At 38.8% G+C, this 22,914-nt stretch overlaps 3 protein-coding genes and 1 long non-coding RNA gene across 13 annotated transcripts in view; all 4 read right to left on the bottom strand.

Annotated features, from left to right (window-relative positions):
• The window catches only part of LOC309505862 (uncharacterized protein), a gene marked incomplete at its 5' end in the record, with an annotated part of 43,584 nt that extends 43,200 nt beyond the window's left edge, over positions 1–384 (bottom strand). The window contains one exon of the mRNA XM_082179325.1: positions 348–384. Within this exon, the coding sequence (XP_082035451.1) occupies positions 348–384 (37 nt within the window). The remainder of the gene's footprint in view (positions 1–347) is intronic.
• LOC309506401 (stonustoxin subunit beta-like) lies at positions 222–13,241 on the bottom strand. 6 transcript variants are annotated; one of them, XM_082180321.1, is made up of 8 exons: positions 10,543–11,672; positions 10,173–10,239; positions 9,534–9,802; positions 8,951–9,055; positions 6,888–6,945; positions 6,648–6,716; positions 4,589–4,641; positions 222–1,946 (listed from the first exon to the last, which is right to left on the bottom strand). In XM_082180321.1, exons 5-8 carry the CDS (start codon positions 6,926–6,928, stop codon positions 1,453–1,455), a joined length of 657 nt encoding a protein of 218 aa, XP_082036447.1. In that variant the 5' UTR covers positions 6,929–6,945; positions 8,951–9,055; positions 9,534–9,802; positions 10,173–10,239; positions 10,543–11,672; the 3' UTR covers positions 222–1,452. The 6 variants fall into 6 exon arrangements, with proteins under 6 accessions (XP_082036447.1, XP_082036445.1, XP_082036446.1 ...); XM_082180319.1 differs by lacking the exons at positions 10,173–10,239; positions 10,543–11,672 and adding an exon at positions 11,684–13,241; XM_082180320.1 differs by having other exon boundaries at positions 10,173–11,672.
• A 3,522-nt stretch (positions 13,242–16,763) lies between these two features.
• The window catches only part of sidt2 (SID1 transmembrane family, member 2), a 43,034-nt gene continuing 36,883 nt past the window's right edge, over positions 16,764–22,914 (bottom strand). For all 5 annotated transcript variants that reach the window (XM_082179983.1, XM_082179984.1, XM_082179985.1 and 2 more), the window contains one exon: positions 16,764–17,246. In XM_082179983.1, the coding sequence (XP_082036109.1) occupies positions 17,184–17,246 (63 nt within the window). In that variant the 3' untranslated portion in view covers positions 16,764–17,183. The remainder of the gene's footprint in view (positions 17,247–22,914) is intronic.
• On the bottom strand, positions 17,258–20,850 carry LOC309506474. The gene is made up of 3 exons (XR_014208782.1): positions 17,983–20,850; positions 17,840–17,884; positions 17,258–17,738 (listed from the first exon to the last, which is right to left on the bottom strand). It is a non-coding gene; the product is annotated as an uncharacterized lncRNA (long non-coding RNA).

Raw genomic sequence — 22,914 nt, 5'->3', positions numbered from 1 at the left:
AAATGGAAAAATTTGCAAATTTTTTTTCAATATCATTTTCATAAGTTGAAATTTAGGGGTTAGGGTTTGGGACAGCAATAATTAAATATTATTGTGGGTTTCAATAGATAATTGAAGGATCTTAGTAAACATCTAAGATTTTAATAATTAAATGCTTTTCAAATGTGTTTTTTGGATGAGGGACCGCAGTTTGCACCAATTCTGTAGAATGGCCCATATACATATCTGTGTGTCTAACATATATTTCGCATCACTTACAATGCTCTCCCATTCTGAACATATACACATTTCAGGCACAAATAAACATTAAACATTTGAGTAAACATTAATCAAACATTTTAACATACCATCTTTACGTGCTATCCCGCACATCATGCTTTCCATGCACACGATGGAGTCGCTTCACTCACTCTGAAGCGCTTCCTCTTTATCATGCTTCAGTTACCTCATTAAAACTCATCAAACTGTTCAAATAGACGCTATAAACAATGAAACGTTATGCATGAAACCATTTAACTCTCTTACCTGAAAAGGGGGAAAATATTACAATCACACAAAACTCCAGTTGTTCTCTCAGTGGAAACTTGCGAGAGCGCCCTCTAGTGTACTGTCAGGCAAACCTAATCAATCATCAACATCAACAGCTTGACTAATGGATCACAGAGCCACAAGAAATTATGGAAACAAACTTTACATGATTTTATTATTTGAACATATATATTTTTTTACTTTTTAAACAATTTTATGAGCTCTTTTTAATTATGTTCCTTTATGTGTTCTATTTTGACAGTTCTTAATAAACATTTAAATCTATCACAATTACATGTTTTAACCTGGTGCATTATCATTTAACATTAATGACCAAATGATGTTTAAAGTACAACAATGATCACGTTCTGTCAGCACATTGTGTGAAGTCCATCCAAGTAAGGGTTAATGCCCGACGAGGTGTTCATTGTCAGGTATTAATGGACGACGAGGCGTGAACGGTTTCCTCCGCCGAAGTTCATTAATACCTGACAGTGGACACCTCGAAGGGCATTAACCCGCTTATACCATGGTCACTTGCCAAATAACACATTTTTAAAACATTCGTTTATATTTTAATTAGTTTTGCAATCGAAATCTAAAGTTTTTACAAACAATACCTTGGTTTCGGAGATATTTATAGTCCGCTCAGCTCGTAGAACCCTTCAGTTTTGTTTTGATACAATAAATTGTAAACGGATACTTTGACTGCCTGTTGCTATGGTTACTCACAGCTGATGTAGCCAGCGCATTTATTTATTAATTTCGAACGGTAAACAGTCAGTTTCACCAGAACTCCTTTACTAGGTGTCCTCTAGCACTTTATAATGGACACCCTGCAGCCAATCAGAATCGAGTATTCACCCAGACCATGGTATAAAAGCTGTTAAATCTCACACAGACACACAGAGCAACTTGTTGGGATCAAGAATCCAGCATAGAGGGGTTCAGAGAATGTGCTGTTGAACGTGTGTAAGTGTGTGTGTGTGTGTCAGAGACGCTGTAGAAGGACAGAGTGCCGGCCGGCACGTCCAGATACACTCCTACTCTTCTAGAGGATGAAGGGTAGGATATACTAGTCGGATGACCGTTGTACCAGGCGATGTAGCCAAAACCAGAACACTTGAGTTGCCAAGACCGTGTGTTCCGACCAAACAAAAAGTCATTATCAACTCCTTTACTCCTCATTCCTTTATACGTCACCACTATACCAACACCCATCGGCCCGCTCCATTCAGCCTCCCAGTAACAGCGTCCAGTCAGCCTCTCTCGACTCAGAACCTGAGGCTCCCAGTCGAATCTCTGCGGATGATCCGGATACGGCTGCTTCTCTCTCACGTGCGTCGCCTTCCGGTTGCTCTCGGACAGAAAGAGGTTCGGATGGGCCGTGTTTGGATCCAGAGTGAGAACACAAGCATCTGAACACAAACGTACAGTTCAACCTTGCAGTAAAAAAACGGCCAGATTCTGACAATATCATACATTTTTCCCATTAAATCAGTAATACAGATGTAGAAAACAATGCATTCTGGGTCATTTTTGAATATACTGTGTATTAATTAATTAGTTAATTAAGTCGACACTCAGAGGCTGTGTTTCCAAATCACACCCTATACCCTCATTCACTATTCCCTACTCTAGTTCACTAATATAGTCCACTTGACTGAGTGAATGAAAAGAAGTGAGTGAGTTCAGACACTGATGAACACCTGACAGCAGAATCACTGAAGGACAAGAACAGAAAAAAGAGAAACACAAGAACTACAGCTGACTTACAGCCATACTGAGTGTGAAACCAGTTTACAAACCAGTTTAACAGTATTCTGGTTTCATACATGTACAAAAGTACTTGTTGAGATTTAGATGTCACACTTTAGATGTGTGTAGTCGTCATTATGATGATCAGTGTGTGCTCTAGTTGGGCTCTTGACTTTATAACATTAGTTTTTCTGTGGCTGCTGTGACTGTGAGTTTATAAAGCACATTTGTTCTGGCAAGAAAAGGCAAAGATGAAGTTGATCAGGAGTTTTTGGCTGTAATCATCTTGGACTCGTCAGATCCACTGATCTCTTTCTGTGTCTAATAGAGTTGTGACGTTCGCGAACGAACCGATTCTTTTGAACGGCTCATAAACATGAACGATGGGAGCCGAGTCGCGGCTGGAGGGGAGCCGTTCTTTCTGTCGTTCTTTTTTTCCTATGCGTGTTTCACACAGATGCACACAAATTAGCTCCTCCGCGAGACAGAACAGTTATAGGGGACGCACATGGCACCCTTTAGCGTCAATATGAGACGCAGATAGTCTATCGTATCTGCGTCTCATATTGACGCTAAAGGGTGCCATGTGCGTTCGATGTAGACGAAACGTCAAAAGCGTCAGTATTATGACGACTTGGGATGAGAATGCGTTGGCCGAACAGCATGATGATAGTTGTGCACGCATCCTTCACGTGAGTAGTACTCCAGTGGAAAAGACCCTGCGTGCCTCTGTCATTGGGTAGGAGCGGAGCCATGACTTGTACACGCTGCCGTCACATGCTTACTCCAGTTTAAAAAATAAAAATAAAAACACGTGCGAGTGCCTCTCTGTCTCAGTGCCAACGTCAGTAATAGCGGGTCGTTAGGTATTGTGTGAATAACATAAGTCAACGTAGCTTTACACACACACACACACACTTTGTACTAAAGGTAAATCCAAAATAGTGATGTCACTGAGGGATGTTGTGCAACCCTATGGAATATAGTCCACACATGACAAATGAGGTAATAATCAATATTTCAGAATAATTCAAACTCAGATATTGGTGTGTGATATCTGAGTTTGAATTATTTGACTACAAATCTAACCTCATAATTCCTCCCAGTGATTATTTCCAGGATAAACTGAGATGCCCCCAAGCTGGCTTCTTAAAACTGACTAAATATTTAAAAAGAGCCAAAAGAGCCGTTCTTTTGAACGGCTCTTTGAAAGGAACGGATCGCGAAGATCCGGATCCCCTCAAAGAGCCATAAATCCCATCACTAGTGTCTAATCTTTGATTTTATGGGTATTTTAATTTTATATTTATTGATCAAAGTATTTCTGTGATTCTACAGTGTGAGATCCAGCCATGCTTTAGTTATTTTGAAGGATATTGAAATCATATAGTGCATAAAAAATGTCTAACTCCTGCATGGCTGAGACACACACAGACATCAACAATCAGCACATGAATCTCAGCAATGGTGACAATCAAGTTTCACGTCGCAATGCATGATGGGTTCCAGTAAAGTGTCTCAAAACTCCCAGCATGCACTGCAGCATGAATAAGTTATGTTTTGTTAATTAAGTCAATAAGAACATCTGTAGACGCATGACAGAAATAACGTCATACTGGTTAGTAATAAGTACGATAATGTGTAATGGCTGGAAGTCAGCTGTAGTTGCTGTGTTTCTACTCGTCTCTTCTCTTTGTTCTGTTCTTGTTTCTCTTTCCTACAGTGATTCTGCTTGTTAACAGCAGGTGTTCATCACTAATGCTCAACAATCACTTACATATTCACATGATTATCTTATTTCAACACTGCATCAATGTTATTTTACTCTTTATTGTGTGGACACTACAGGATTTTCCTATTATTTTCCTTTATTTTAAATATTTATTTAGTGGTCTCAAATGAAACAGGTTTACAGTAACACTATGCTCACACATTATAAATATTAGTTAATACATTTAAACGGCAGTAGGTCAATTTAAGGCAGGGTTTAAATTGAGTTTTAACTCGAGTTTTAATTTAGTGCATTATTACATATTTTTACAGTAACATACTTTAGATTACAGTAAAGAACTGCGCCAGTATTAATTTGCGGGACAATGTTTTACAGAGTAGAGAGCATTTATAACACAAAGGTATTTTGGCTAAACATTATAAATGTGTTTGTATGTGTTACACTGTTCAATCCCGACATCTCTGATATGTTTACTGTAGAAGTGTAAGTGGTCCTCCTGACCGGCTGCCAGCGGCATTTGAACATTAGTAAAGAAAAATTACATTATATAAGAAAATAATATAAACATACCTGATATAAGAGGATCAAAACTGCAGTTTTTCTGAGTGAATCGCCCTTGTTTTCTATAAAATAAATATGATGTGCATTTCACCATGAGCTCATTTGCACATATCCAGCAGAAATATAAAATTACAAAGGTAATCACACAGGTCAGTACAATATCATTATACACATAAATTGGAGTGAATAGACATAAAAGCAATAATTACAAAAGATAATTACAATCATTACTATCAGAAGATTCCTACCTTTTGTGTTAATTAATTCTACTTCACAATACATTTATTTAACAGTATGATTTCTATACCTGTTACAAGCACTAAATGTACCATATCAATGACATATCGAACAGTTACTGTATGTAACCTATAGCTTACATGCAATGTACACTCAAAAAAATATTCATGTCTTAACTTAAGATTTATGTATTAGAATTGCATATAAAATTTCCATCCAATTTTAGCATAAACAAATAAATAAACAGAGTGTGATTTATATTTCTCAGTCACACGTAAATGAAACAGATGTATATAACTGCATTAATAAACTGAGTGTGATTTAGGCTGTGGCTGGAAGTTGTTCTTTCTCTTTTCTTCATTCTGCTTGTTGACAGCAGGTGTTCATCATTCACGCTCAACTATCACTTAATTATCACATTAACTTCAACACTGCTTCAATAGTACTTTACCTCTGTAGTGTACACACACTTGAACACTAGGCAGTGTTGATTTATCATGGGCATTTTTCTGTGTATTATTTACATAAATATTACCTGTTTCATTTACGTATGACTGAGAAATATAAATCACAGTTTATTAATTTTTTTTATGTTAAAACTAGGAATCCAAATGGATGGAGATTTTATATGCAATTAAAATCCATAAATCGTTAGTTTAGATATAAATGTTCTTTTTTATGACAAATGCAATAAGGTCCCAGTAGTTAACATTAATTTATGCATTAATTAAGTCAAGTCAAGTCAAGTCAAGTCAAGTCAAGTTTATTTGTATAGCGCTTTTCACAATACAGATTGTATCAAAGCAGCTTCACAGTATTAAATTAAAATAATACAACAAAGTTTGTTTCAAGAGGAATTTATTGATTGATAAAATTAAATTAAATATCCCCAAAATATCCCCAACTGAGCAAGCCAAAGGCAACAGTGGCAAGGAACCGAAAAACTCCATCAAGTGACCTAATGGTGTCCTAAAACTCCATCAAGTGACCTAATGGTGTCCTAAAACTCCATCAAGTGACCTAATGGTGTCCTAAAACTCCATCAAGTGACCTAATGGTGTCCTAAAACTCCATCAAGTGACCTAATGGTGTCCTAAAACTCCATCAAGTGACCTAATGGTGTCCTAAAACTCCATCAAGTGACCTAATGGTGTCCTAAAACTCCATCAGGTGACCTAATGGTGTCCTAAAACTCCATCAAGTGACCTAATGGTGTCCTAAAACTCCATCAGGTGACCTAATGGTGTCCTAAAATTAACAATGACCATTACATTTGTTACAGTATTTATTAATCTTTAACATTAGTAAAAAGGCAGATGATCATTGTTAGCTCATGTTAATAACTCAGGTCCATTAAATAATAATTACTGGATGAACTGAAACGGATCAACACTGAACTAAACACTGACTAAAGCTGAATAATGAAGATGATGGCTGTTGTAGAGCTGAACTTATTCATAACTGATGAACTGTACAGTTATTGATCTGAACTGATGATCTGAATAATGACACTATTGTCTTTTACAGCTGAATCGTCTTCATAGTTTAGTTTCTATATTTCTATTTGTTACTGTGAAGCTGTTTTGAAACAATATGTACTGTATAAAGTACTATAGAAATAAAGCTTGACTTGACTATTATTAGATACAACATTTGATTTTATTAATGCAGTAGTAATATTGAAATTAACATTAACTGAGATCAATAAACGCTTTAAATGTATTGTTCCTTATTAGTTCATGTTAACTAATGCAGTTTCTCTGCATCTAATGTTGGCAAATGGAACGTTATTGTAAAGTGTTACTGTAAACGTAAGTGTATTTGTACGTACCTCTGACTTGTAAGTGCAGAAGAGGGAAGAGTGGAAACTGGTAAAGTTATCTCCGTCGCTTTCTTCTCTCTGTAAGATTTAGTAGTATTTTTCATTGTTCGTTCATGTCAGCTCAGGTCCATTAAATAATATTAACAGATCACACTTTTTAAATAATGTATAGATGTTGAAAGATAATTCAATGCTGTAGAAGTATTGTTCATTATTAGTTAACGTTACCGTAAATGTAAATGCTCCTACCTCTGAGGGTTAGTCAGTTTCAGAGAGGGAAGGTTTGGCATACGGAATGTTTCTTGACCTTAAAAAAAAAGAAAATGTAACAGAATCTTATGTATTGAACATTAATACTGGTGCATACAGTGCTGTGACAGTGTTATAATCATTAATACTGGTTATAATCATTAATACTGGTGCATACAGTGCTGTGACAGTGTTATAATCATTAATACTGGTTATAATCATTAATACTGGTGCATACAGTGCTGTGACAGTGTTATAATCATTAATACTGGTTATAATCATTAATACTGGTGCATACAGTGCTGTGACAGTGTTATAATCATTAATACTGGTTATAATCATTAATACTGGTGCATACAGTGCTTCACAGTGTTATAATCATTAATACTGGTTATAATCATTAATACTGGGGCATACAGTGCTGTGACAGTGTTATAATCATTAATACTGGTTATAATCATTAATACTGGTGCATACAGTGCTGTGACAGTGTTATAATCATTAATACTGGTTATAATCATTAATACTGGTGCATACAGTGCTGTGACAGTGTTATAATCATTAATACTGGTTATAATCATTAATACTGGCGCATACAGTGCTGTGACAGTGTTATAATCATTAATACTGGTTATAATCATTAATACTGGTGCATACAGTGCTGTGACAGTGTTATAATCATTAATACTGGTTATAATCATTAATACTGGTGCATACAGTGCTGTGACAGTGTTATAATCATTAATACTGGTTATAATCATTAATACTGGTGCATACAGTGCTGTGACAGTGTTATAATCATTAATACTGGTTATAATCATTAATACTGGTGCATACAGTGCTGTGACAGTGTTATAATCATTAATACTGGTGCATACAGTGCTGTGACAGTGTTATAATCATTAATACTGGTTATAATCATTAATACTGGTTCATACAGTGCTGTGACAGTGTTATAATCATTAATACTGGTTCATACAGTGCTGTGACAGTGTTATAATCATTAATACTGGTTCATACAGTGCTGTGACAGTGTTATAATCATTAATACTGGTTATAATCATTAATACTGGTTCATACAGTGCTGTGACAGTGTTATAATCATTAATACTGGTTATAATCATTAATACTGGTGCATACAGTGCTTCACAGTGTTATAATCATTAATACTGGTTATAATCATTAATACTGGTGCATACAGTGCTGTGACAGTGTTATAATCATTAATACTGGTTATAATCATTAATACTGGTGCATACAGTGCTGTGACAGTGTTATAATCATTAATACTGGTTATAATCATTAATACTGGTGCATACAGTGCTTCACAGTGTTATAATCATTAATACTGGTTATAATCATTAATACTGGTGCATACAGTGCTGTGACAGTGTTATAATCATTAATACTGGTTATAATCATTAATACTGGTGCATACAGTGCTGTGACAGTGTTATAATCATTAATACTGGTTATAATCATTAATACTGGGGCATACAGTGCTGTGACAGTGTTATAATCATTAATACTGGTTATAATCATTAATACTGGTTCATACAGTGCTGTGACAGTGTTATAATCATTAATACTGGTTATAATCATTAATACTGGTGCATACAGTGCTGTGACAGTGTTATAATCATTAATACTGGTTATAATCATTAATGCTGGTGCATACAGTGCTGTGACAGTGTTATAATCATTAATACTGGTTATAATCATTAATACTGGGGCATACAGTGCTGTGACAGTGTTATAATCATTAATACTGGTTATAATCATTAATACTGGTGCATACAGTGCTGTGACAGTGTTATAATCATTAATACTGGTTATAATCATTAATACTGGTGCATACAGTGCTTCACAGTGTTATAATCATTAATACTGGTTATAATCATTAATACTGGGGCATACAGTGCTGTGACAGTGTTATAATCATTAATACTGGTTATAATCATTAATACTGGTGCATACAGTGCTGTGACAGTGTTATAATCATTAATACTGGTTATAATCATTAATACTGGGGCATACAGTGCTTCACAGTGTTATAATCATACCGACAGCACTAGAGCTCGAGCTGAAGGTCACTGGACTTGAGATGTTTCGAGGAGAACCTCCAGCCACTCCTGATGTGATACTCTGGTCAACACTGCTGATCTGCACTGGGATAGAGACACACAGATGTCGTCAAACATCTAACAGAGAAGTCATGACATTACACGTGCAGCATTTCTGATTCTTCTCCTCTACACTGCAAAACAATGCTTTTCTTACTTAGTATTTTTGTCTTGTTTCCAGTCCAAATATCTAAAAATTCTTAAATCAAGATGCATTTACTAGATGAGTAAAATACCGTAAGATTTTATTTCTTGTTTTCCGGGGGAATTAAATCAAAATGAAGTGAGTTTTTGCTTAAAACAAGCAATGGGGTCAGAAAAATAATGTTAATTCAAACAAGAACAAGATTATTTTTCTGACCCCATTGGCAGATCATTTCACTGTTTGATTTATTTCCCCAGAAAACAAGACATAATATCTTAAGGCATTTTAATACTTTAGTAAATCCATCTTGATTTAAGAATTTTTAGATATTTGGACTGGAAACAAGACATAATTACTGAGTAAGAACAGCAGTGTTACCATCCTTGAGTCTGTTCTCCAACTGTTCTCGTTCATCTCCCTCAGGGCGTCCAGCGTGATCTTCACGGCTCCGTCGGGGGTAAACTGTGCCACCATGATGTCCACCGTGTCAGCGGCATCTGCGTTCTCCACATCCGCAGTTGAAATGGAGTCATGATTGCTCTTTAAGTGCCATTTAAATCTCTTTAATTTATATGTGGTCAGATCATCCAGAGCTTTCAGAAGAAGCTCTTTAATGGTCGGCATCTTCTATCATTGGTGTTTCTTTGCTGGAGAACAATAAACATATTTAAAACAGACTCAATGACTCCATGCTGGTGTATGCTACACTAAATATCAGATTAGGATGAAATGCATTTAAAACTGTGATAAAATAACGTTTATTTACAATTATACTAGAGATATAGTTATAATTCTGTGATCAAGCGAACACGAGAGTGGACCTCACTGGTTCTGGAGGGGCAGAAAGCTCTCAGATTTCATCAAAAAGATCTTCATTTGTGTCCCGAAGATGAACGATGAAATTTTTGGGTGAACTAAGCCTTTAATATGGTCTGTGTTTAGTGATGTTATCAGCTATGTCTTCATGCAGATGTGTGTCTAATGAATGCAGTTAATGCACTTAAAGGAGTAGCTCACTTCAGAATTAAGATGTCCTGATAGTTTACTCTCCCTCACGTCATCCAAGATGTTCATGTCTTTCTTTCTTCAGTCAAAAAGAAATTAAAGGGGTGGTTGATTATGATTTGACTTTTCTAACTTTAGTTAGTGTGTAATGTTGCTGTTTGATCATAAACAACAACTACAAAGTTACAACGCTCAAAGTTCAAAGCAAAGGGAGATATTTGCTTTTACAGAAATCGCTATTTAAGAACTACAACAAACGGCTGGTAGAGACTACACAACATTCCTCCCGGGTTAGTGACATCACGAACCCTAAAATTTACATAAACCCCGCCCCCGGGTTAGTGACATCACATAAATCACATACATAAATTCATCAACCAACCATTCAGAAATGTTGTCTACATGTTGTCACTTCTTGAGTCTTCAAGAGACACACAAGCTCTTGAAGCTCCGCCCCCTGTACCGGGAGCAGCAGCTCATTTGCATTTAAAGGGACAGACACAAAATGGTGCGTTTTTGCTCGCCCTCAAAAAGTGACAATTTTAACATGCTATATAAAAATATCTGAAGAATGAATTATTATATGAATAATTATTGATGTATATATTTTCTACCGGCTGTTCAAAATACGTAGTTTTGTGTTTTATATTGTGTAAGTTTCCGGCTAACTCACGTTATCCCTGTCTAACTGAAATCCTTCTGCTAGTCAGCTGTGAGCCTCTATTAGCTAAACCTGAGTCTATTAATGCAGATCGTCTGTCGTTCTCACTACTTTGAGTAAAGATAAAGGATGGAGCAAGATTTGTTTTACCAACGTTTATGTTACATTAGTCATTCACGTTAGTGCTGGGCTAATTACGTAATGTGTGTCGCATCACAGCTAGTGCAAGAAGAGCATTTGTGGTTAAAAAATTTATAAATGTTTATTTTGTTTATAAAATGTCCTCTTATTCCTCGGCTTTTGCTTACACTATCAACTTTTGCTTACACTGTCAAATACTGTTAATAGTTTGAAAGTACTCAAGTTATGAAGTTTGAAATCTTAATTATCTGATTATCAGTTATCTACAAACTTCTGAACAGTCGTTACATGGCTTTATATGATAAACTAATGTAAAAAATGAAGAAATGTAGTACATTTAGTTCACATGTGAACGCAGAGATTCATATTCACACAATACAGTGTGTAACACAAATTACTCAGTGTACCTGAATACCTGAATTACTCAGAATACCTGAGAGACAAAAGCATATTTTGAAGCACTGTACAAATAAACATTCACTTTTCATTGCAAGAAAATCCCTTCATCAAAACTGCTCTTAGCAAACCTAAACAAAATAGTTTTAATCTAAGAACTGTAAAAAAAAAAAAGAAGATTCTTACGAAAAGCAGTTTAGCCTGTTTGTACTAAAACGTTGCCACTGATAAATGTGGAAATATAGTGCTAAAGTAGTAAATGACTAGATAACAATCATAACTAGATAGCAATTAAGCTGTATGTGTCTTTAAGTTAATTTCATACCTTAAGTAAAGAAGTGACAATCCTTAGACTCTAGAAGGTTCACATGAAGCTTCTCCGGGACTGTAAGTCTCAGTCTCAAACACCTCTGATCAGTGTCGCTGAAAACCAGTTTGTCTTGTTATCCTGCTTCTACGGGAAGAAAACATTATCTTTTCTTTCCACAAAGCATTCAAGAAAGAAACTAAAAGTAAACAAATATATAAAAAAACACAAATACACTGATTCTTATTAAAGCTACTATTTAAGTTCTCAGTCCAGAGCAGTGAGGGATTTTTTGTGAGGTGAGGGAAAAATTGTCATCATTTACTATCAAAAGCTGTTTTAAACCCGAATAAGTTTCGTTCTTCTGTTAAAAATAAAAGTTAGTATGAAGAATGTGGGTAACCAAACAGTTGCTGGTCCCCATTGACTTTTTATTCTTTCTTTTTTTTTTACCAGCAACTGTTTGGTTAGTAACATTTTCCAAAATATCTTCTGTTGTATTTAGCACAAGAAAGAAACTAATACATGTTTGGAACAACAATAGAGTGAGTAAATAATGACAGAATTTGCATTTTTGGGTGAACTATCCCTTTAAGGACAAGCGGCAGCATGTTTACTATTAATAATGCTACTGTCACTTTAAGACCGGCATGCGACGCTTCATACACACGCGCCAGATTTTCTCTGAGATATTTGCTTTCACTTTAGACATAACCAACTGTGTTTATGTAAACCTTGTGTGTATATATTTGACAGTATTACTGCAATGAGGTGAGCTTCGTGTGTACCCGCTCAGATAAGCGCGTGTTAGTTCGACGCAGAAGTATAAATTGGGCTTTAGAACAGAGCATCAGCACGCGCACGACATGTTTAACCGGCAAGGCTTTAAAGCACATGCAAATAATGAACTAATAAATAATGAATAATTGCAGTGTCCTGTACCTCTGCATGGACGCGTGATGTGTGTGTTCGTCGCGTTGTAGAGGATGTTGAGGTGCCAGAACTGAACTGATAGATGCACTGTAACATGATAATACAATATTTCTTCAAAAGCAGATCGTAGAGACATTTTAATCGTTCACGATCAAAACTCATGATATCGCACACCCTTAATTTGCAGTAATGTCAAAAAGTAATCTGAATTTTGTAATGCACGTTACTTGTAATGCCTTACTTTACTCGTTACATCAAAAAAGTATTCGTTGCTTTACTCTGGGGATGTGCGATTTTTCTAATTCTTTAGTTTAATTCCAATTTTAATGTCATCATCATCTTCTTCCGCTTATCTGGGGCCGGGTCACGGGGGCAGCAGTCTCCCTCTCCCCAGACACTTCATCCAGCACTTCCGGGGGGATACCGAGGCGTTCCCAGGCCAGCCGGGAGACATAATCCCTCCAGCGTGTCCTAGGTCTTCCCTGGGGTCTCCTCCCGGTGGGACATGCCCAGAAAACCTTCCCGGGAAGGCGTCCAGAAGGCATCCGGAAGAGATGCCCGAGCCACCTCAGCTGACCCCTCTCGATGTGGAAGAGCAGCGGCTCTAATCTGAGCTCCTCCCGAGTGACCGAGCTTCTCACCCTATCTCTAAGGGATCGCCCAGCCACCCTGCGGAGAAAGTTCATTTCGGCCGCCTGTATCCGGGATCTTGTCCTTTCGGTCATGACCCCAAAGCTCATGACCATAGGTGAGAGTAGGAACGTAGATTGACCGGTAAATCGAGAGCTTTGCCTTGCAGCTCAGCTCTTTCTTCACCACGACAGACCGGTACATCGACCGCATTACTGCAGAAGCTGCACCGATCCGTCTGTCAATCTCCCGTTCCATCCTTCCCTCACTCGTGAACAAGACCCCAAGATACTTAAACTCCTCCACTTGAGGCAGGAACTCTCCACCAACCTGAAGTGGGCAAGCCACCCTTTTCCGACTGAGAACCATGGCCTCGGACTCGGAGGTGCTGATTCTCATCCCAGCCGCTTCACACTCGGCTGCAAACCGTCCCAGTGAATGCTGAAGGTCCCGGTCTGATGGGGCCAGCACGACAACATCATCCGCAAAAAGCAGAGACGAAATCGTGTGGTCCCCAAACCTGACACCCTCCGGCCCCTGGCTGCGCCTAGAAATTCTGTCCGTAAAAATTATGAACAGAACCGGCAACAAAAGGCAGCCCTGCCGGAGTCCAACATGCACCGGGAAACAGTCTGACTTATTGCCGGCAATCCGAACCAAGCTCCTGCTCCGGTCGTACAGGGACCGGATAGCCCTTAGCAAAGGGCCCCGAACCACATACTCCCAGAGCACCCTCCACAGGCCGCCGCGAGGGACTTCTCCAAATCCACAAAGCACATGTGGACTGGTTGGGCAAACTTCCCATGAACCCTCCAGCACCCTGTAGAGGGTATAGAGCTGGTCCAGTGTTCCAGATCTCATCCACCCCCGGTGCCTTGCCACCGAGGAGCTTCTTGACTACCTCTGTGACTTCAGCTTGGGTGATGGACGAGTCCACCTCTGAGCCCTCAGCCTCTGCTTCCTCAATGAAAGATGAGTCGTGGGATTGAGGAGATCCTCTAAGTATTCCTTCCACAGTCCGACGACATCCCCAGTTGAGGACAACAGCTGCCCACCTCTACTGTAAACAGTGTTGGTAGGGCACTGCTTCCCCCTCCTGAGGCGCCGGATGGTTTGCCAGAATCTCTTCGAGGCCAACCGATAGTCCTTCTCCATGGCCTCACCGAACTCTTCCCAGGCCCAATTTTTTGCCTCCACAACCACCCGTGCTGCAGTCCGCTTGGCCTGCCGGTGCCCGTCAGCTGCCTCAGATGTCCCACAAGCCAACCAGGCCCGATAGGACTCCTCCTTCAGCTTGACGGCATCCTTTACTTCCGGTGTCCACCACCGGGTTCGGGGATTGCCACCTTGACAGGCACCGGAGACCTTACGGCCACAGCTCCGAGTGGCCGCGTCGACAATGGAGGTGGAGAACATGGTCCACTCTGACTCAATATCTCCAGACTCCCTCGGGATCCGGTCGAAGCTCCGCCAGAGGTGAAAGTTGAAGATCTCTCTGACAGGAGACTCGGCCAAACGTTCCCGTAGATGTCGCCTTGGCTACGGTTTCGTTCCAATGAACTGCAGTAGCCAAGGCGACATCTAGTGTATATATCTATACCCGCCCGCGCCCTCAGATCATTTGGACGCGGCTGTGTTCAAGAGGTAACAACGATATAAATACTGTTCGTTTTCTCACACAAACCGCTCGTTTCGTGTCTTAGGCCATCAATGTGTACTTACGATGGGGAATTGTTTAATTTGGACGATGTGGAATTGTTTTAATTTGGACTCTGTGCTTGCTCTTTGAGGTGGTGACCAAAGACCTGCATTATTTGACTGACAGACAAGAACGGTTTGACCTAAAAATATCAAAATTTAAACTACAGCGGAAAAAAAGACACCTACATCTTGGATGCCCTTGAGGTAAGCTAAAACATACCAAAATTTTATTTCAAAGTGAACTATCCCTTTAAGCTCAGGCTCCTTCCCCGCCAGAGAGGTGACGTTCCACGTCCCTAGAGCTAGTTTCCATGTCCAGGGATCGGGTTGTCGGGGCCCCCGCCTTTGACTGCCGCCCAATCCACTTTGCAACAGACCCTTACGGTCCCTCCTGCAGATGGTGAGCCCATGGGAGGGCGGCCCCACGTCGCTCCTTCGGGCCTGGCTCTGGGCGACGTCACGGTCCTCGTTTTTAATCCTCTCATAAAGGGTTTTATGAACCGCTCTTAATCTGACACCTCACCTAGGACCTGTTTTCCTTGGGAGACCCTACCAGGGGCATATAGCCCCGGACAACATAGCTAGGATCATTCGGGTACTCAAACCCTTCCACCACAGTAAGGTGGCAGTTCAAGGAGGGGCGAATTTAATGTTTTGCCATGATTTTATGATTTTTAAATCGAGAAATCGCGGTTTTGAATAATGTTTGCAAACGGTACAATTACACATGTAGACAATTCAGCAATACGTTTGCACTAATTGAAGTTACACTATATATTTTAGTTCTCACATGATTTTATATAATTTAAAATATTGGTTCGTTAAATACACTCAGTATTAAGGTGTTATAATTGTATCATGTTTAACACAGTATCTCTTCAGTTAAAAACAAAAACACATACTGTCCACTCATCTGAAAATCTGTGTAAAAAAAATCTTGTTCAGATCTTGTTTTTTATGCCCTAGACTAGCCTAGACTAGAGTAACACAAACACATCAATAAACGTGGTAAAAGTTTTGGCACTTGCTGTATGAACACACATAATCATGTACATGACTTGAAAAGGTAAATGGTTCTGAAAAAAAACACACTTGTATTGTACAATACTGTGAAGCTGCTTTGATACAATCTGTATTGTGAAAAGCGCTATACAAATATACTTGACTTGACTTGACTATTGTTCGCCCATTTGAAATGAATGGAGACGAGTTTCCTCTAGTGGAATCATTTGGTACTGCAGCCAAACAACATCTCACTGAAAGCTCATTTATTGAGATATCATGCTCAAATTGAAAGGTGCATTGTGTAATATTCAGGAGGATCTGTTGACAGATATGCAATATCATATACATAACTGTTTTCAGTGGTGTATAAAGACCTTACATAATGAACCGTTATGTGTTTTATTAGCTTAGAATGAGGCATTTCTCTCTACACACACCACGGGTCCGCATACATCGACATGTTTCTACGGTGGCCCTGAACGGACAAACGCGTTTCGTCACTATGTTGTTCTTCGTGCAAAGAAGCGAGCTAAAGCCAGCGAATAAAACACTGACACAATGATGAACAAGTAACAATAATGTTTGCAATAACATCGTTTTACTGAATAATTAAGTAAACATAATTTCTTAATTTATCTTTGTAAAGAAACCTCATTGTTTAACTGGCTACTCTCTGCTGTATCAGACGACGACATCACTTCCTGTCGGCCACCGTAACTTCTGTTGGGTGCAGTTCACAACCTCACCACTAGATGCCGCTAAAATTACACAGCTCTTTAAGTGATGAAAATGTTCATTTCAGGGTCAAACACAGACGTAGACGACTGAATACAACCGTAAAAAGTATTTATTATTTAGTAATCATTCCGTTTGTACTCAGTAAAAACATGATCTGTAATTTTTCAGACAGTGCAAAGTAGATTTTCTCCAAATCAGAATCATCATGAGATCAGTGAAGCGGCTCGGCTCGGATTTACAGTCGGAACCACACGGTCCACACACACAGAAGGCCACAGACGGACACAGACGCGAAGAGAAACAAACGAAACTGCGCTGAGATTCGCAGGGCAGGTCTGAAGCGTTAGCATGAGGGGAGGAGCTCTGGCAGTTTGACTGGCACATTCACTGTCCTATCAGCATTAGTTCCTGTATGAGGCTCCTCCCACAGTCTCTGACTGGCAGGATTTTCAGGCAGTGAGGCCTCTCATTGGTGCTGCTCTGTGATTGGCTAATCCATAATGTCTCTCCATCAGAAGACGTAGATTTTGTCTCTTTGAACCGCGTCGAGGTCGTCGTCCATCGTGAGCAGAACCTGAGAACACAGACAGACAGATGTGTGTTCAGCGCCAGTGTTGTGTGTAACTCATTACAAGTAACTTGAGTTAAGTAATCGGATTACTTTTTCAAGTAACTAGTAAAGTAACGCATTACTTTTAAAATTAGTTACTTCTTCAAATAAGTAACGCAAGTTACTTTGTTTTCACATTTATTGACTGACAGCTCTCCTGTCCCAATGTTGAGACAAATAAGTGCAGAGGTGTTTTGTGTGTGTGTGTGTGTGTGTGTGTGTGTGTGTGTGTGAACATGATGGTTATTGTAGTTCAAGATATTTTTTTTTTTTTTTATTGATAGTGTTAAACTTTCTTCTCCTGCATCCTATTCTTCTGTTATCCAGAATATCAGCAGCTGAAAGGTTTGTTTGAGTGGCGCCCTCTACTGTACACGAGTGACGACTATACTGTACTGTATACTACTGTACTCTACTCTACACTACTGTACTCTACTGTACACTAATGTAATCCACCTCAACTGCACTCTACTGTACACTAATTAATCCACCTCAACTGTACTCTACTGTACTCTACTCTACACTACTGTACTCTACTGTACACTAATGTAATCTACCTCAACTGTACTCTACTGTACACTAATTAATCTACCTCAAATGTACTCTACTGTACACTACTGTAATCTACCTCTACTGCACTCTACTGTACACTAATGTAATCTACCTCTACTGCACTCTACTGTACACTAATGTAATCTACCTCTACTGCACTCTCCTGTACTCTAATTTAATCTACCTCTACTGTACTCTAATGCTCTCTACTGTACACTAATGTAATCTACCTCAACTGTACTCTAATGTACTCTACTGTACACTAATTTAATCTACCTCTACTGTACTCTACTATGCTATACATGACTGCACTCTACTGTACACTAATGTAATCTACCTCTACTGTATCCTACACAAATGCACTCTCCTCTACTGTACACAACTGCACTCTACTGTACAGTAATGTACTCTCTCTACTGTACACTAATGTAATCTACTGCACACGACTGTACTCTACCTCCACTGTACACAAATGTACTCTCTCTACTGTACTCTACTACACACTACTGTACTCTATCCCTACTGTACTCCACTGCACAAATGTACTCTCTCTACTGTATGTTGCCTCTACTGTACACCACTGTACTCACTCTACTGTACTCTACCTCTACCGTACTCTATCTCTACTGTACTCTACCTCTACTTTACACTGATGTACTTCATCTCTACTGTACTCTACCTCTACTGCACTCTACTGTACACTAATGTACTCTACCTCTACTATAATCTACTGTGCATAACTGTACTCTATCTACTTTACTTTACCTCTACTGTAATATACTGCACTCTATCTCCACTGTACTCTCTCTACTGTACTCTACTGTACACTAATGTAATATACCTCTACTGTAATCTACTGCACACGCATGCACTCTACCTATACTGTACTCTAATGTACTCTACTGTACACCAATGTAATATACCTCTACTGTACACAAATGTACTCTACCTATACTGTACTCTACTGCACACTAATGTAATATACCTATACTGTACACTAATGTAATATACCTCCACTGTACTCCACTGTAATATACCTCTACTGTACTCTACACCAATGTAATATACCCCCACTGTACTCCACTGTAATATACCTCTACTGTACTCTACTGTAATATACCTCTACTGTACTCTACTGTAATATACCTCTACTGTACTCTACTGTAATATACCCCCACTGTACTCCACTGTAATATACCTCTACTGTACTCTACTGTAATATACCTCTACTGTACTCCACTGTAATATACCCCCACTGTACTCCACTGTAATATACCTCTACTGTACTCTACTGTAATATACCTCTACTGTACTCTACTGTACACCAATGCAATATACCGCCACTGTACTCTACTGTAATATACCTCTACTGTACTCTATTGTACACTAATGTAATATACCTATACTGAACTCTACTGTACACTACTGTAATATACCTCTACTGTACCCTACCGCACACTAATGTAATATACCTATACTGAACTCTACTGTACACTACTGTAATATACCTATACTGAACTCTACTGTACACTACTGTAATATACCTCTACTGTACTCTACTGCACACTAATGTAATATACCTCCACTGTACTCTACTGTAATATACCTATACTGAACTCTACTGTACACTAGGCTTGGCGCGATAGTCGGCCAAGTGTTCAGTCGCAACACCGGTTTCATCACTTGCCCACCGCAGCACCGCAAAACATTTTTTTTAAAGCAATTACGCAATATCCGTATTTTCTGTCACCAGTTGACTAGCGTTGTATGATCACGCTCAACCATTCAAGCGCGACAAAACAAGAGACCGCGCTGTAAAGTCCTGCCTATTACACACACACACACGGAAAAGACGCACGTCAGTATTGAGTTCTCTTTTCGGCCTTGAACAAGGATTGGTATACCGGTAGCCTAATAATCATGAATGCACTCTCTTGTGTGCATGAATTAATCTCTTAACACATCTCCGGCGAACTTTTCACGCAAAAGAAAAACTCTTCATAAAGCAGTGAAATTCATGTGGCGTTTCCTGATGGAACGATGTTGTTCGTTAACTTCATTTTATACGTGCAATTCACACGAGCTCTAAACGAATGCGAGAATGCTGCGATTAGTCAAACTTTATTAATGAAACAAAATCAGAGGGAATAGTTTCTTTAATGTATTTTTTTCTTTTCTTTTTTACCGGTTGGCCGGTCACACGGCTTTCATAGTTTTCAGTTAGGCTAGTGCGGAGACCAGGGACGGGTTTCTCGATAATGATGTATCTTAGCTCTTAAGAGTGTTCTCTATGTGCAAGGTTACGCTCGCCGCAATTCCACGCGTGTTTCCCAAAAATGCACTTAACATGAATGCACGAGAACGCGTTCGTGCTACTTAAGAGTGTAATTCGCGAAGTGCTGAAATATAACCTTACATGGTGTGTTCTTATTCTTTTTAATAAACGTTCTATGTTTAATATAAGCGTTTGCCATTGTACTGTTTTGTTGTTGCGTTTTTCATGAATAATAACGAACCCACCATTCAGACACTGTGGTTGAATCCGAAATTGTGCCCTATACCCTCAAATTTAGGGCGTTATTGTTCTCAACATGATCTCAAGCAGTGAAAAATAGAGGACACTGACAACGCGCTGAAAGACAGGACCGAGCAGGTAATATTTAATATGAAACAAAGTCTCAACTTTCAAATTTGGTCAGTCAAACAAAAATAAAATAGGCCTACCGTTTTTTGGCTCTTTTATGTGTCCTGACAGATTGCCTCAGTTAAAGCCAAGTTCAAACCCACCGAAGTTAATCAATAACTCTCCTGACTGCTTTGTCGCACAAAAATAGTGGAATTTGATTGGTCAGATCGCATGTCAATCAAACTCAATACGAATGATGAATTGACGCCATGTAAAAAAAAATCTACATCACTCTAACACCCTCCAACCCCACGATGAAACCGGTAATACCGGTGTTGTCACAAGTCGATTAACCAGTGGGAGAATATTATCACCGTCACATCTCTACTGTACACCAATGTAATATACCTCTACTGTACACTAATGTACTCCACCTATACTGTCCTCTACTGTACACTAATGTAATATACCTCTACTGTACTCTACTGTACACTAATGTAATATACCTCTACTGTACACTAATGTACTCCACCTATACTGTCCTCTACTGTACACTAATGTAATATACCTCTACTGTACCCTACTGTACACCAATGTAATAAACTTCTACTGTACCCCACTGTACACCAATGTAATATACCTCTACTGTACTCTACTGTACACCAATGTAATATACCTCTACTGTACACCAATGTACTCCACCTGTACTGTCATCTACTGTACACTAATGTAATATACCTCTACTGTACACCAATGTAATATACCTCTACTGCACTCTACTGTACACTAATGTAATATGCCTCTACTGTACACCAATGTAATATACCTCTACTGTACTCTACTGTACACCAATGTAATATACCTCTACTGTACTCTACTGTACACTAATGTAATATGCCTCCAATGTACCCTACTGTACAGTAATGTAATATGCCTCTACTGTACACCAATGTAATATACCTCTACTGTACTCTACTGTACACTAATGTAATATACCTCTACTGTACTCTACTGTACACCAATGTAATATACCTCTACTGTACCCTACGGTACACTAATGTAATATGCCTCTACTGTACACCAATGTAATATACCTCTACTGTACTCTACTGTACACTAATGTAATATACCTCTACTGTACTCTACTGTACACCAATGTAATATACCTCTACTGTACCCTACGGTACACTAATGTAATATGCCTCTACTGTACACCAATGTAATATACATCTACTGTACTCTACTGTACACTAATGTAATATGCCTCTACTGTACACCAATGTAATATACCTCTACTGTACTCTACTGTACACTAATGTAATATGCCTCTACTGTACACCAATGTAATATACCTCTACTGTACCCTACGGTACACTAATGTAATATGCCTCTACTGTACACCAATGTAATATACCTCTACTGTACTCTACTGTACACTAATGTAATATGCCTCTACTGTGCCCTACTGTACAGGAGTGAATCTGAATTTCCTTCAGCCTGAGGATTATTATTTCACTTTTGGTGCGAAATGGTCTTTACATTTGCCAAAAAAATATAACTCTTTTTTGGTTATAAAAACAAGCCCAGCCCAGGTGAAAAAAAGTAACGCAACACATTTCTATAAAAGTAGCTACGTTACACAATTAGTAACCTTTTTAAAGGGTTAGTTCACCCAAAAATGGAAATTCTGTCAGTAATTACTCACCCTCATGTTGTTCCAACCCCGTAAGACATTCGTTCATCTTCGGAACACAAATTAAGATATTTTTGATTAAATCTGAGAGATATCTCACTCTATAGGCTTCTAAGGGACTGAAACTTGCTGGCCCAGAAAAGTTATTAAAGAGATCGTTAATATAGTCCAAGTGACTCCAGTGGCTCAATCTTAAGTTTATAAAGCGACGAGAATACTTTTTGTAAAAAAAAGATAAAAAAAAAAGACTTTATTCCACTATTCATTTCCTTCTCTCTGGGCCTCGAGTTATTTCACGTAGTGTTTTAACGCAGCGTCTGTGTTGCACGTCACCACGTAGGCTCACTATTGGCCGACGCTGGTCATGTGTGTGAGGCGTGTGGCGTACAACACAGACGCGCTGCGTTAAAACACTACATGAACTAACTCGAGGCCCAGAGAGAAGGAAATGAATAGTGGAATAAAGTCGTTATTTTTGTGTGTTTTTTGAGCACAAAAAGTATTCTCGTCGCTTTATAAACTAAAGATTGAGCCACTGTAGTCACTTGGACTATATTAACGATCTCTTTAATAACTTTTCTGGGCCAGCAAGTTATAGTGTCCATAAGCCTATGGAGCAGTGAGATAGCTCTCAGATTTAATCAAAAATATCTTAATTTGTGTTGCGAAGATGAACGAAGGTCTTACAGGGTTGGAACAACATGAGGGTGAGTAATTACTGACAGAATTCTCATTTTTGGGTGAACTAACCTTTTAAGGGA

This window comes from Leuciscus leuciscus (genome assembly GCF_965113295.1).
Source record: "Leuciscus leuciscus genome assembly, chromosome: 9".
NCBI lineage: Eukaryota > Metazoa > Chordata > Actinopteri > Cypriniformes > Leuciscidae > Leuciscus > Leuciscus leuciscus.
This window is presented reverse-complemented; position numbering and strand designations above follow the sequence as displayed.